The 16,453-nt window shown below is 38.7% G+C and overlaps 1 protein-coding gene and 1 long non-coding RNA gene across 4 annotated transcripts in view; one reads left to right on the plus strand and one right to left on the minus strand.

Annotated features, from left to right (window-relative positions):
• The window catches only part of LOC121043632 (uncharacterized), a 40,207-nt gene extending 25,954 nt beyond the window's left edge, over nucleotides 1–14,253 (plus strand). Inside the window, exons 2-3 of the long non-coding RNA XR_005796947.1 lie at nucleotides 11,082–11,209; nucleotides 12,783–14,253. This is a non-coding gene — a long non-coding RNA (uncharacterized LOC121043632). The remainder of the gene's footprint in view (nucleotides 1–11,081; nucleotides 11,210–12,782) is intronic.
• Nucleotides 1–16,453, minus strand: part of BBOX1 (gamma-butyrobetaine hydroxylase 1) — a 57,828-nt gene that overhangs the window by 40,949 nt on the left and 426 nt on the right. The window contains exons 1-3 of one of the 3 annotated variants that reach the window (XM_040495585.1): nucleotides 16,097–16,265; nucleotides 8,706–8,959; nucleotides 7,336–7,450 (exon numbers count right to left, since the gene is read on the minus strand). In XM_040495585.1, the coding sequence (XP_040351519.1) occupies nucleotides 7,336–7,450; nucleotides 8,706–8,924 (334 nt within the window). In that variant the 5' untranslated portion in view covers nucleotides 8,925–8,959; nucleotides 16,097–16,265. Of the gene's footprint in view, nucleotides 1–7,335; nucleotides 7,451–8,705; nucleotides 9,135–16,096; nucleotides 16,266–16,453 lie in introns of those variants that run through there. The other 2 variants (XM_040495584.1, XM_040495583.1) reach the window with 2 other exon arrangements.

Genomic DNA, 16,453 nt, shown 5'->3' on the forward strand with positions numbered 1-16,453 from the left:
AAACATCAATCAAATTTTTTTCCACTGACATATTTGAAAGTTTGGGATTGGAATTTCAAAAAAGAAATTTTTTGTGTGTGGTATTTAATTTCTCAAAATATTTTTAAAATTCTGAATGCTAGGTGATTGCTTTCATGTTTATTTAATAGAGAAATTAAATATAATTTAATAGATTTTTAATGTGATGATATTTCAAGGAAGAAATTTAAGTATAATGAAGATATCTATTATCCCAAAACTAACGTTTTGTGTTTAAATGTTCTGTCATCTTGAAGAAGCGAAGTGGAACCAGAAGTGAGAAGTAGTAGTTTTTTAGTCATTTGCCCTATCTTTTTTTTTGATGGGCAAATCTTCCAATGTGTAGGCACTAGCAAAGAGGACAGGTTAAGTATATAACTTATGTGTAGGTTTGGCAAAAGTGAGCCTGGCATATGAAGCAATCTAATTTCACTTCTTGAAATTATCACCATTTGGAATTTTCTAAATTTATAAATTCAAAATTTGCAGTCCAACTGCCATATGTTATAAAATTCACTCCTGGGCTATAAGAAAAAAACAAGCCTAGTTTGTGAGAAACTGAAGCTGTCACTCATTGAAGAAAGTCCACTCTACTTTTACTGTCTTTGAAAAAAAAAAAAAAAAAGAAGAAAAGAAATAAATGTACTTTAGTGTAATAACAGAAAATCCCTTTTCCAAGAGTAAAAAACATTAGTATATTTTCCTTAATTTTGGAGAAAATATGAAAAGGAAATAGACTGTAATCAATCTTCCTTAAGATGCATTTGCTTTAGGCTCTTAAATATATGCTCAGACCTTTTCAAGGCTTTGAGACACCAGCTTTTTAAGGTCCTGCTCAGCATTAACATTAGCTGATGCAAGGAGGCTTCATTTTACGAAGTGGTTAACTAACTAAAAAATGATTTTTTAAAAAAAGAATATAATTAGTATTTTTTATCTAAGAATTTTTTTTTATATTTATCTATTTTCAAGAGAGAGACAGAGGGTGAGTGCGGGGTGTGCAGAGATAGAAGGAGACACAGAATCTGAAGCAGGCTCCAGGCTCTGAGCTGTCAGCACAGAGCCTGACTGGGGGCTCAAACCAACAAACCGTGAGATCATGACCTGAGACGAAATCGGATGCTTAACCGACTGAGCCACCCAGGCACCCCTTATCTAAGAATTTTTAAAACTCATAAAAGAACATACAGCCTTTTAAAAAACGTTCTGTAACATATCCAGTTGTAAAATAGACTTATCTTGAATATTTATCTCTGAGGATGTGATTATGTGTTTTCTTGCTGGAAGTATGGATGGAGATAAGAAAAGGTGAAAGGAAGGAGACCTTAAAGTTCAGAAGTGAAAACTGACACTAGGCAGAAGGCTGTGGGAACAATGTCTGGACCAGTGGCATTGGCTGCGTCTAGGGCACCAGGCTCTTCTCAAGCAGGGAGGCTCCTGTCTTGTACTCACTGACAGGACAAGGGCAGCTCCATCCCATATAGGGACTTTAGACTCTTTAGACATGATGCCCAAATTTATCAGGTACAATGCAGAAATCAAGGGGGATAATAAATGGTATGTAATCCAGAGAACACATTGGAAGACATCAATATGGCACAGAGGACAAATGAAGTGAAGTACACAGACGTTCAAGACACCTGTATTCATTTTATAAAAATCCCAAAGACATTTCTCTGAAAGTCAGTAGGTCCATGGGCAAAACAGAATAGAGACTCTTCTTAAACATATGAAGACTTTGAATGTGTCTCCCACCTGTGTGTCAGAGTGCGAGCCTGGGTAAGGGCAGGAAAGGAATGTTGACTAGGTCTTTCTTTGGGAAGGAAAGGCATTTGGGTACCTGATGTGGTGGGCTGATCATTCTGATGCAGCTGTTTTTTAACAGAGCTGTTCTGAAGCCACTGACCTGGCAGCCCAGATACAGTGGGGACATTCTAAGGCAGCCTGAAGAAACAAGCTCCCAGCCCTTTTTATAATTACCAAGTAATATATGAAGCAAAGACCCTCACTCCATCCCTGACTTGCACTGCAGACTCCTACCCCTGGGGGTTCAGGAATGGCCAAACTATGGGGCAAGATTTAGGGACGGGGTGAATTGTCAGTTGGGAGTTAGACACACTTATTGTGTTCGCTACTTGCCGAGTAAAGAAATAGTGATCTTTGCTTTTTTGACAAATCTCTGTAAAAATAGCCTCTGTACCTGACCTACTCTGTTCTTTGTGCCATAATAAAAATCTTCATCTTCAAGGAAACACATGACCTTCTGCAAGAAAAGGGGAGCTCTGCTTCCCGCCCCCCCCCGCCTTGGGAAGGGCGGGGAGGTTGGGCGGGATCCTGACAGTTATAGAGAGTTTTGACTCCTTTTGTGGAATGTTCCTTTTGAAACAAAAGAGGGGCTGATGGCTATAGACTGATGGCAGATAGCTATGGACTAGTTAAACGGACAGATAAAGACTTGCTCTGCTGTATCAAATTGAGGGGAAATGTTCTTTTCTGATTGTGCAATGTACTCAGTCCCTGGGCTACTGAGAAAAGTGAGTGGCCTGCTTCCATTGAAAAAAAGATTTTCTTCAAATTACAATCTTTTAAACCTCAATTTGAAATAACAAATATTATTAAAGTCAGAGAATAGTGTACAAATATTTCAGTACAAATTCAAAGAGGTAGGAAAATGAGTACTCATTCTGAAACTGAATGTTAATGGAGAGAACAAATATTTAGGTTCATATAAGAAAGGTCATGCTATATATAGATTTTTCCCATTTCAGTCTTATCAATTATATTCTGGGAATTTTGCATCTTGAAGTTAAACACAAAAATTAGTGTATAATTATTTCTTTTTCTTATGTTGATTTATTTTTGAGAGAAAGACAGAGCTCAAGCCAAGTAGGGTAGAGAGAGAGGGAGACACGGAATCTGAAGCAGGCTCCAGGCTCTGAGCTGTTAGCACAGAGCCCAATGCAGGGCTCAAACTCACGAGTTGTGAGATCATGACCTGAGCCGAAGTTGGATGCTTACCAACTGAGCCACCCAGGCCCCCTAATGTATAATCATTTCAATTTGACATGGAAGCTAAAATACAATTACATTTTTTTAGTTTATTTATTTATTTTGAGACAGAGGGAGAGACAGAGAGCCTGCTCTTGTGTGTCAGCTGGGGAGGGACAGAGAGAGAGAATCTCAAGCAGGCTTAATACTGTCAGCGCAGAACCTGATGCAGGGCTCCATCTCATGAACTGTGAGATCATGACCTGAACCAAAATCAAGAGTAAGATGCTTAACCAATGGAGCCATCCAAGAGCCCTTAAAATACCATTACCTTAATAAAAATCTTCATATTTCCAATGTTTTATTACAGTTTTCAATGTTCATACATTTGTCTGGAAACATTTACACGCTAGGCTTCAGCTTTAAAAAAAATTTTTTTTTCAACATTTATTTATTTTTGGGACAGAGAGACACAGAGCATGAACGGGTGAGGGGCAGAGAGAGAGGGAGACACAGAATTGGAAACAGGCTCCAGGCTCTGAGCCATCAGCTCAGAGCCCGACGCGAGGCTCGAACTCACGGACCGTGAGATCGTGACCTGGTTGAAGTCGGACGCTTAACCGACTGCGCCACCCAGGCGCCCCTAGGCTTCAGCTTTTAAATTGGTGGAGAATTGAGAACAAGTTCAGGAACCTCTTGTCCTACAGGTCAATATATGTTTCTCTTAAATACAAATTCTTCCCCATCATCTCTGCTACTTCCCTAGGCTAAGTTCTCAGTGCTTTTTGTAGGACTATTTCTAGATTGTGCTATGGTTACCCTCCTCCCTGTCACTCCCCACTCCAGTCTACCCAATACAGATGACCATGACCAAACATTTCTGATAAAGATATAATCATTCCACTCTCTTTTGTAAGATAGATAGAAACCAAGGACCAAAGGGGCTACTGGGGGAGGGGAAAGCAAAATCACAGAAAGAGGAAGATAAGAAGACAGTCACGAGCTTTGTAAGCATTTGAGAAATTATATACATTTGGTCAAAATCAGAATGGATATAACTCTGAATATGTAAAATGCATCTGAAAGAAAATAAAGCAAACTTCTTAAACTTATAAAGATATTAAACTCATTTCTCTGGCCGTATAGGAAGAAAATCAGCCTGGGAAATGAATGGAAAGGAATACACCTGATTTCTATGTTGTGAAAATGTCCTTGCGGAAGGTTTTGGACTGAGCTCCTTAGTAGGGCACTGAGGCCGCTTCATGGTTAGGCACCTTCCCTATTCCCTGTGGCTTTAATGATTTTAACTTCACCAATATTAAACTAACTGGTGTTTCCTAAGGCTACCCTGCTATTTCACACTTCCATGATTTTCTACATGCCCTTTTCTCTGTCAAGAAATTCCTTGCTGTCTTTGCCTGACAAACTGATTCTTTAAAATCCAGCTCACATATTCCTGGCTTCAAGGATTATGTTTTTGTCTCTTCAGATTCCTTCCTCTGTGTTATGATTAACCTTCTTTGCATGCTTTCTTGCACTGAAATAATGGATTGTACTTATTTCTTTTCATGGCTAGGGTCCCCCTCCTAGACATGATAAATCCTCAAGGACAGAATCGGTGTCTTTTTTTTTTTTTTTTAACTTGGTATTTCCTTAAGGAGCTTCCTGAACAAAATAGATGCCCAATATATGTGCAACCAGATCAAAATTTATGATGGAATGACTATTATCCACATCTTCCTTCCAGCTGTGGCTGTCCTTGACAAGAGTCTTTTCTGGCTGATCATCATGTCTTTTCATTTTCGAAATTGACAGCTAATGCCAAGGGAAGATCAAGGAAAAGTGGTTTGCATCTTGATGCCGGATTTTAAAAGTCTTTTCTAACTCTAAGGAAAGAGCAGAAGAGGTAACATGGCCACTGAGGATGAAAAACAAAATCCTTCCACAAGTGTAACAGAGTTTGTTTACATGTTCTGGAGTATAAATGTTTGAAAATAAGTGATAGCAGTTCAATAAGGTGTCAAATTCTACGGGCAAAGAGCCAGAGAAGCAATACTCCAAAAATGGCCCATTGCTTTCTCCTTTACCCCACCAACTGCACAGCTCGGGGATATATTTTAAAAATCTGATCTTGTTTTAAACCATTAAAGTATTTTCCAGTGTCTAAATAGCAGCCAGTTCTCCTTATATTATTCATGACTGCTGCTGTCAGTGTGACTGGGTTTTTCCACAACTTAACTGAGTGTAGTATCATTTCCACTTTGCTACTGCCTGATAGTACTGAGAAATATAAGCTATAAAACTGCATTCATCAAGAAATATTAATGGAGGAGGGTGGCTGTGTCTTTTTACAATGCTTAAAAGCCTAAGTTGTAATAATAAAAAGTTGGCTTTTATTCCCTGAAATAATCAAAAGAAGAACTTGAAGGAAATGAAAGCAAAATCCAACAGGATTACAAAATTAGGGCAGAGTGAAGGAAAAATATTTTGAGTACCAGAAGAAATCTAAAATAAATAAAAAAAATAATAATACATTTGTGAAACTGCTATTTGACCCAGACAATTGCTACTCAGTTATGTAACTGGAGACTCCTTGAAGTCTCTGTACAATACTCTCACTGGGGAAAGGCAGGATAAACATCTTTTTCTGGATACCTATCTGGATTCCACCAGCTAGCTGGGCTACATAAAGAAGACAGTGGATTCCTGGTGGTTTATACAGAAAGCACCAGAGCAAAACCTTGTCAGTTGTCCGAATGATGAGATAAGGCCATGGAGGAACCTAGTTCTTTTTTTTTTAATGGTTTTATTTATTTTTGAGACAGAGAGAGACAGAGCATGAGCAGGGGAGCGGCAGAGAGAGAGAGGGAGACACAGAATCTGAAGCAGGCTCCGGGCTCTGAGCTGTCAGCACAGAGCCTGACGCGGGGCTCGAACTCACAGACTGTGAGATCATGACCTGAGCTGAAGTTGGATGCTTAACCGACTGAACCACCCAGGCACCCCAGAGGAACCTAGTTCTTGACAACACCGGTCTATGCCTGAACAGGAAGGGAACAGTATCATGCCCTATTTTTTTTTTTTTTTTAAGTTCATTTATTTATTTGAGAGAGGCAGAGACAGTGCAAGTGGGTGAGGGGCAGAGAGAGAGAGAGAGAGAGAGAGAGAGAGAGAGAGAGAGAGATTGAGAGATTGAGAGAATCCTAAGCAGCTTCATGCTGCCAGCACAGAGCCTGACACAGGGCTGGAACTCAAGAAACCACAAGACCATGACCTGAAAGGAAACCAAGAGTTGGACGCTTAACCAACTGAGCCATTCAGGTGCCCTCATGTACTATTGATAACCATAGAACAAGGTGAAACTGTGTGGTTCAAGCTAATTAATTAGTAACATCTCCACACCCAGTAAACTGTTGCAAATCTCTCATTTAAAACCACCTATTACACATGTTTGAGAATTTCAGATCTGAAAGGAGTCAGGTGAAATCTCTGTTTTGGTGTCACAGATTTCAACAGGGCCAGTCCAATATATCTAGTTAACAGTAGAAAAGAAAGTTCAAGGATAATTGCCTTGTTAGTGTATTTGTAGAAGTCAAGTTCTACTAAATATATAAGAATCATGATATTTTTAGAATCTGCCTTTGACTCACATAGTTTATGATACAAATCTTCAAACCATACAGAGAGCAAATAATTAACTTTCTACCTGAATTAAGTACTTCTTTTATTCTGTCTCTCAGCTCAAGAATGAAGCCTTTTTCCGCCGAATCCAACTATTGCAGATTTTCGGAACATTTTTGTGGTCACAGATTCTCTTGAGACCCATTGAACTCTCCCCACACAGATTTGCTGTGCACATGCATGCACACACACACATGCTCCCATGCACACTCAACACTGTGCACATAATTTCACTGGGCTCTGGGATCACATAATTTTATCTGTGGATACCAGGTTAGGAGTTCCTGTTGGGTTGGTTTTGTGTTGTTCTGGCTTTAGATAAAATTAAGAAGGGTGAGACTGCCTTTGGTTCATCCCTCTCCTTTGCCGTGGACACTCAGTGTCTCATGTCTCGTGTGCCAGGTTTCACATTAGAGGACGAGGGTACCAGTATTCTGTACTTTGCCTTTTTCTGCCTCTTTTGAGTGTCCAGAACTCCTCTATATTTTCTTTCATCTCTACCCAAACGATCTGTGTTTGGTAAATCATTAAACATCCTGCCTAAATTATAATAATGTTATAACCAAGGCACAAGGGTTTATATTTGCTTCTGAGCAAATATCTTACCATAAGAGTTTTAAAAGACATTGAAGACCGTGGCAAGGTTACCTGGCAAAAATAATTCTCTTTGGAGTTTTTCTCTGGCCTGCTGTGAAAAGCATCTTTTCTTCAGCCAGTCAGCTTCAAATTCACTGTAATGCTCATTTGGCCACGTGATATAAACCTTTTAACACAGAAAGCAGATATCACCTATATGTATATTATGCTTCTATGTACTTTGGTTCATTATTGCTCTGTTTTTTAATGTTAATTTAAGATAAGCAGGGGATCCACCTAGCCCTTACTTCTTTTACTTTTTACTTTATTTTTATTTTCACTTATGTACTCACACGTATACAATGCTCTTTTGGAAGACAGGAGAACTGAAAGCCAAAGTGATACATCTGAGCTCTGAGGCCCCTTGAACATCACAGAAAAAGTAAAATGTGACTCAATCTGAAGTTCTCGTTCTGTATCTCCTAAATCTGTTGTTTCCAAAATTTCTGTGATGACTTAAAGTGAGCTATCACTGAATTTAATATTCCTTCCAAGAGTATCAGAACGAGGAAATGATGAGGAGGAGGCAGATCATAATAATAAATGACAACAGCACTCTGAGTGCATCCTGTGTAACGAACACTACAGGCATAACTCCTCTAGTCCTCATACAACTCTAGAAAGAAGGTACTACTCTTATTCACATTTCCAAGCAAGGAATGTCTGAGTAAATATTTCTAAGGTCACACAGCTGGCAAGCGGTGAACCCTGGGAGTAAAGTCCTTCAGTTCAGATAAAGACAAGAGGGGGAAGAGCCATGAGCTAGCTGTCACATTTGCTTTTCTGAGAACTATCCTCTTCACTTTGGAAGAGAGAAACACAGGCTGGTGGTCACATCTACTTGGTGGTTTTGAGAGGCTTGTTTTCCAGAGTTCTAGAGCAAGCCTTGCATATCGACTCACTCATTTGACTAAAACTACAGTCGTCGATACAAGTTTTTCAGTGTTCACTGCATGCCGGACACTGTGTTAAACATTTTTACCCATATTACCTCACTGAATTCTCATGTAATCTCTACAAACAAGTTCTGTCAGTTTCCCTATTTTACAGATGAATAAACAGAGGCCCAGAAGCACTCTTGTTATTATAGAGATAGTTTGATTGTGTCTTCAGGGCTGTTCACGAAATTCCTTCACGGAAGGAATAATGAGCAATACTGTAAGTTTTATTAAAAACAGTAGTAGTGATAAAACTACGAACAACAATAACAGAAGCTTCCATCTACTGAGCATGCTTGCCTTGTCCCGAGCACTACACAAACATGGTTCTCTGTGTAGTTATAGACATGATCAAATGAAACATAATCCCTTCTTTAAGTTATTGGACAGTAGCCCCTTCAATGAACTGGGGAGATAAAGGAGAGATAATTTAGAGATAATTACCTTTTTTCTGTCAAACGTCAAGCCTTTAATACCAATGTTCACATCAAGAGCTTCGATGAGAAGTTTCCGTGCTTTTGCAGAATCCAGGTAGCAATCGGGGCACTGGCAATTGTCTCTCAGCCATACAGCAGGGTAGAGAGACTCCGCACCGTCGTGCCAGAAGATCTGCAACAAGTGAGCCCCATCCACCACTTCTGCCTTTTGGATGGCACAGTGCATGTTTCTGGTTCTTGCAGGTGAATCCTGTCAGCTGCCTGCTGTGACAAATCTGCGTTAAAAGGAACCTCAGGCGGCTCAAGTCTGAACTTGACTTCCAAGAGTGTGAACAATTCAAGTGGACTCTGGCTCCTGCTGTTCAGTCAGCTGCCAGAGTCTGCGGCTTGACTGATCAATGCTGGGACCTTTGTTCTGATGAGAGTATCTCGTATGCTGTAAACAGAAACACAGTGACTGAAAGTACATAAGATAAACATGCTGAGTCAGGATCCAGATGAAAAGAATGCCTTGTTTCTTCCAGAAATTTTATTTTATTTATTTATTTTTTTTTCAACGTTTATTTATTTTTGGGACAGAGAGAGACAGAGCATGAACGGGGGAGGGGCAGAGAGAGAGGGAGACACAGAATCGGAAACAGGCTCCAGGCTCTGGGCCATCAGCCCAGAGCCTGATGCGGGGCTCGAACTCACGGACCGCGAGATCGTGACCTGGCTGAAGTCGGACGCTTAACCGACTGCGCCACCCAGGCGCCCCTCTTCCAGAAATTTTAGATAATAAGTTCAGAACCAGTGACATAGGCACTTTGATAATTATGTTTGCATGAAAGCTCTGAAAATTTTTTTAAAGGAGAAAAACACTCCACAAATTGGAAGTATAACTAATCATGCCTGTGCTATTTTAACTGACATCCAATTACACAAGCCTTTTGCAAAAAAAAAAAAAAGTGTTTTTATGATACTAAATTAGTAAACTTGGTCTACTGAGGGAAATTTTAATGCAATTATTGATTGTAACAGATACTATAATCTGGTACATTGTGCCATTTCTATCCTACCATTTACTTTTTGACTAATACAATTCATTTTCCAAGTGCAGTATAAAAGTTCCCAGGCTCTGCAAGCCTCCCATTCTCATCTTGCTTGATTTGCTCTCTGGGATTTTCTGTTTTGATATAATGTGCCTCGATATTTTGGCTCATTTAATCTAAACCTTTACTGGGTATTTTTATGAACCTGCACTTTACTTTGGAATACATGACTTCTTTTTAGTAAGAAACACACCAAATTTGAGGACATGAAGTATGTATAGGAAAGGGAAAGAAGCGAAAAGAGGCACAAGGTATTATGGACCGAGTACATCAGTGTTGGTTACGATTCCATCAATGACCACATATTTGGCTTTCAGAAATTGTGTCAGTGCTCTGAATTTCACTTTCTTCATACATTATTTTCCAGGACTCTAAACTTACATGGGAGAAATAGAACTTACATGGACAATGTAGAATTTATGTGGAAAAAGTAGACCTTCTTAACTTGTTCCATATAACGATTAGCCCATCATTAGTAGAAGGTGACATGTGATGATAGAAAGAAGACTTCATTGCCTTGGGATGAAGGGGAGGCACACACACATACACATGCATACACAGAGTGACTGTGTAACAATTCCCTTCTAAGTACCAGGCACTGCAAGGCACCGGAGGGTTCAATGACAAGCAGAATAAAATATGAAATACAGAAAATAGCTCTCTTTATTCGTTCTTATATATACAGTTAAACTTATTCAAATAATACTAATCTTCTTTTTAAAAACATTTGTTTGTTTGTTTGTTTGTTTGTTTGTTTGTTTGTTTAGTGTGTGTGTGAGAGAGAGAGACCATGAGCGGGGGAGAAGGGCAGAAAGAGAGAGAGAGAGAGAGAGAGAGAGAGAGAGGGAGAGAGAATCTTAAGCAGGCTCCATGCTCAACACAAGCCTGACTTGGGGCTCAACCTTACGACAGTGAGATCATGACCTGAGCCAAAACCAAAAGTCGGATGCTTAACTGGACTGAGCCACCCAGACACTCCATAAGCATCTTCTTTGTGTCTGATATGCTGCACCAGAAAGTTCAAAGATTACCATGAAGTTCCAGAGTTCAAGAAGAAGTGAGATGATTATGAAAGTAAACAAGAAAATACGGCTTGGTCCAAATGGCACTAAGAGCTGTCTGAGAGGTTCCAGGACACTTGCTTAGAGAAGACGTCTATTTGAGGAAGTCTTACAGGATGTGATCAATGCTTCTGAATGCATACTAATTCCTTGTTCCTCTAGACATCCATATGGAGATGTGGCCACGTTTACCAGACATGTGGTTATACCAAGTCTTCTTCTCTTTACAAGGCTATGTTTTATCAGTGGGTGGCAAGCAGATGAGAGATAGAGAAGATTCTGGTTTCAAAGCAAATAAACACCAACCTGGATGATGGAATGTCCACAGGCAAAACAAAGCAGGAAAAAAATGCATATATGTATGCTAATTTGTTTACCTTATTATTCTTTTTGCTACTTAACCTGATGTATTTATAAACTGATGGATTATTCATTTGCTAAAATTACTTGCCAAGAATCAAAGGCAAAAGGTACCTCAAAATATCAACACACACAAAATAAACATATGTAGCTATCAAGCTCACCCTCTTTATACTGAGAACATAGCTATCTTTTAAAATACATTTTTCATATTGGTCCTGGCCTGATTTTTCAAAACAGCACAGGATGTATTTATCCCCCTGTAATAGTTCTTCAATTACAATGGACCATAATCAAGTGCCTTTTCATCCCTTCTCTTCTCTAAATCTACTCAACTTTTCAGCCTTTGCTTTATAATATGTGATCTCTAGATTATGTACTTTTCAGGGTGCATGGTCACTTTCCAGTTTACAAATGTCCTTCAAAATGTGTGGCTTCGAATAATACAATATAGAACAGATAGGATATTTCTAGTATAAAAAAGAAAAATTAATACCTTAATGAAGAAAGAAGGTTGTTTGTCTTTCTTTCTTTCTTTCTTTCTTTCTTTCTTTCTTTCTTTCTTTTCTTTTCTTTCTTCTTTTTTTTTTTTTTTTGCCTTGAGAGTTTGGAAGCATAGTGGCAATTGTTTACAGGATCTTACAAAAGAATAGCTAGTTTGGTTGTACAATAAGAATATTGGTTTTAATTATATTGATGGTAAGATTACAATATTAGTAAGAGTTTACATTTACCAAATGCCTTCTTCATGCCACTCATATTTGAAGTGCTTTACATACAATGACTCATTGAATATTCATTACAACTCAGTGAAAAATGTACTGCAATTACCTGAATAAGCCACAGAAAAAAGAGGTTAGGGGATATCAGCATACCGATGATAGTAGAACCCGTCTTATGTTCTCCAAGGGAGTAAGACAATTAAGAAAAAAATAAATCCGCTTCATTTATGTTTATCATCAAAATTCCATGTATGTTGGTGTATACTCAAGACCCGACTCATTTTCCAAAATGTGTTCATTAATGAGTTTGAAAATGTTGTGGTTCAAAGGATTTTTATAAAACTAGAACTTGATACATTGATTCTTTTTTTTTTAATTTTTTTTTTCAACGTTTATTTATTTTTGGGACAGAGAGAGACAGAGCATGAATGGGGGAGGGGCAGAGAGAGAGGGAGACACAGAATGGGAAACAGGCTCCAGGCTCTGAGCCATCAGCCCAGAGCCTGACGCGGGGCTCGAACTCACAGACCGCGAGATCGTGACCTGGCTGAAGTCGGACGCTTAACCGACTGCGCCACCCAGGTGCCCCAATACATTGATTCTTAATGGATACATTGTTTGAAGGGCACATTTTCCACCATAGTAAACATTGTCCCTGTGCTTAAAGATGACACTATGCCCATATCCCACTTACTGTTGAAGTGGTAACACCTACAGGCATCTGTACCAACAAACACTAATTACATTCCAACCTCTCTCTTTTTTCTTTCCTTCTTCTACTTAACACGTTTGAACTGGGGAGGAAAAAGCACACTTCCAGATATAGGGAAACCTGATTCTTTTCCCCCAGCCTGCTTGGCCAAATGGATATCCTGAGGAGGGTTATTTCAAGAGAGGAGGTGTCATCAGGACCAGGGGCTGATGGGAGTTGCCTGAGGCAGACGGGAGAGTGTGGAAGAACTGGAAAAACTTGGGTGTTGCTGAAGGTAAGTTGTTTGGGTATCTGTGAAGGAACCTGTTGGGTCATTTCTACTCTTCACTATCCTTTTGTCAGTTTGTGACACATGTGAATGATAATCTAAACAAAAGCAGGGAGAAATGGGAAAATGGTTTCCCTCTTTAACTTATCTTGGTTTATTTCAACCTCTATTGCAGCAAATGCAATGAACATTCAAAAAGAAAGAAATATCGAGGATCATCAGTGTTTAAAGGCAAATTCTGAAACTTAAACGTTTGTACATGACTGTAATTTGTTGAAATCTGTTTTTCCATTTAGCCCACTTGACCTGTTAAAATTGAGCTCTTTTTAAGTTAAGCATCATGGAAATGTAGTTATTTGATAAATAATTGTGTTTCTCTGAATAAAAAAAAAAAGGAAAAGTAAATATTCCTAGCCATAGATATAGATATAGATATACAGATATACTCTTTGTTAAATTCATGAATATATGCTAAAGTCATGAATATACTTTTTGCTAAATTAAGGAGCACCTATAAAACAAAAATGTTTATTTGTTTTAGGACTAAATTATTACTGAGCTTCTCCTCATTCACAATTATACTTTGGTTTATGAAGTATCAGATTGGTTTTGGCGGAAAGGAGTAGATTTGCTTGTCCTGAAAAACAGATTTTGGATAAGGGGGATTTCAGTCTGAAAGAATAGATTTCTTTTAACTTAATCCAATCACGTGTGTGTGTGTGTGTGTGTGTGTGTGTGTGTGTGTGTGTTCCTTTCTAGCTGACTCACCATATTTTTCCCCTTCAGAGTTATAGAAGTTTATTTGGGACTCCTGTTTGGCACAACTAAACTGTCTGTTTTAGAGATTATCCTACTTCAGCAATGGGTGTGGTTTTTGTCTTTTTAAAATTTTTATAAATTTGAGTTTTGTCAGCTCGTTTTCTCCAGCAATGTTTGGAAACTTGAGAAAGTAGCTCTGAAAGTTATTTTATGCATTGATCTTGGAATTAAAAGAACCTGGAACTAGAACTCTCAGAGCCTGAAAGAAACAACTTGTGATATAGGTGGGCTAAGTTCCCTCATCTGAAATGCAAGGACAATGGAAGCTCAGAGATACTGAGTGTGATTTGTCCAAGCCTGCAAGGCTGGCTAGTGGGAGAGGTTGCTCCAAACCTAGGTTTGCCAGTTCACTGTGCACATATAAACATTTTCTAGTTCTAATAAAAGAGAGTGCAAAAATTCCTTGAACACTAATTACAGCTAATTTGAATCATAGGTTTTGGATAGGATTCTCAGGAAGTTGATGCAGAACCTTCATAGTTACTTTACATAAAATTTAAATTGATAGAAATTAATATGTCTGAGAAGATATTAATTAATCTTCTCAGACATAGAAATTAATATGTCTGAGATAGAAATTAATATGTCCAATCTATTGGATTACTCACCCCTAAAATAAAACACTATAATTTTTTACTATTTTTCATAATAGAAGGAAAGAATAGAGTGGACTTATGTTATCAAATGTCAGTATCTGTTAATTTCCATCTTCCCTTCTTTAGTTAAGTCATCAGACCTGCTATCAGATAGTAGGATCCTCTCCGGTGTTTGACCTCCTGATTCTAGGTAAGTAAGATCAGAAAATAATCAAAATGCAAGAAATATGCAAATTGCATGACAGAGAGAGAATTTGTGTGTGTGTGTGTGTGCGTTGTATGCATAAAACTATTTATTTTGCACTTATTATGTTATAGCCCCTCTGCTGATGCTTTCAATTACATTAACCTTATTTAATTCTTATTTAATTCATGAAACTATGAATTTAGTGCTATCACTTCTATTTTACAGGTGACCTTGAGCTTGGACAAGTGAGGTAACTGACTTGAAAGCAGAGGAATAGTAACTTGACCACTACTCAGTACTACATCATGGAGAATCTGTGGCTGAATAATTTTCCAGGCAATAATTTTAAGTTACCAAAAATGTGTTATTAAAATAGTAGCCAAATCTCAAGTTTGTTGGTTGTTAGTTGACCTCACCATCCGACATTTCATCACTGCAAGAAGAGGACAGAAAGTTTTCCAGACATTACACCATAAAGGCTTAGAAGGTATTACTATTATTTTCTATATCAACTTTTAAATCATAAAACTAAACTCATTTCCACTTGGTAAGGTAGAGGCTGACCAGACTGTGTTTGAGTGTCTGAACTTTAGTATCATTTGAATACATGCCCACTCTACTCATTACACTCGCTACCTAAGAGTCTTCAACTTGTTTTTTATTTGTTTTTAACTTGATTTAGTGAGTGGCTGAGCTGCTTAATAATTCATGAATGGACTCCTGTGAGTAATGAATTCTATAAAGTCATTAGGAAAAACAGTCCCCATTCTCTTAAGTAGGTTTACCATTCTGCCTGCTATCTTGTTTAAAGTATCAAATTTTGTGCAAACACTTCCTTCCTAAGTTATAAAAAGGAAAACTTTTTTATAAAAAGCTTCACTCTGGTAGCATTGCCACATTCAGACTGATACTTGTACGTCAAGGTGTTTGTTTGCTGATATGATGTATATTTTTCTGGATCTAGATTTTATGACTGCTAAATCTTTGGACCAGAACATATATTCATTATGAGAAGTCCTATGTTTTATAATAAAATCAATTCAAGATACCTGGCATATCTCTTCTTGAGCTACATTCAAAAGCAAAACAATTGAAAGCACACACAAAGTTCGGTCTTAATTGATCAGTATTCTAGAAAAGCATGTTACATTCAGCTTCTTGGACTTCACAAAGGGCCAAGGTATATAATATGCAGTCCCTGTCTTTGGGTTGGATTGTGGATTATTCAGTGAATATTTCCAAATCCAGCCAGAACGCTCCCTTTCCCACCACCCAGCCTGTTTTTTAGACAGTATGCTCTCTGTCCCCTCTGTGTGCTTTCTGGATCAGCTTAGGGACTGTAAAGTAACTTGACTACTAGACTAAGCCAAACATAATTGGGAAAGGAAAGCTGCCAAGAAGCAATCAGATCCCCTGCATTCCAAAATCAAGCCTATTCCAAATGCCTGATGGACCATCCCCATCGCAGCCCACACGGCTGTAAGACACATGTGCCTGGATTTTCAATTGGATGCCCCCTACCTCCACCCCAATCCACAGACCTGAAGCCCTTCAAATAAGGCAAAGATGAGCTCAGTCATACCTGTTCTCAGATGTGCTTTAGGCGCCAAATCATGCAAAATTTACCGAGGAAAGAAAAGGTCAGCTTTGATCCTCAATGTCTTTTGGGGGAGGGAGCCTCCTGGTAACCAGCACATCCCAGATTGATCTGCCCGCAGTTTCCCTACGTCTGACATCTGATGTAGTGCTATTACTTGGGAGCCTTTCTTTCTGCTCCTGGCGGCTCCACAGAAGCCCTGCCCCCAGACACAGCTGAGGTTTGCAAATGAGGAAGGATGTCCCAACCTGAAGGTGTAGCAACTCCTGAAGGGAGCTGGGAAGGAGAAAAAGAGAGAGAGAGAGAGAGAGAGAGAGAGAGAGAGAGAGAGAGAGAGAGAGA

This window comes from Herpailurus yagouaroundi, unplaced genomic scaffold (genome assembly GCF_014898765.1).
Source record: "Herpailurus yagouaroundi ecotype Mexico unplaced genomic scaffold, PumYag 187, whole genome shotgun sequence".
Classification (NCBI taxonomy): Eukaryota; Metazoa; Chordata; class Mammalia; order Carnivora; family Felidae; genus Herpailurus; species Herpailurus yagouaroundi.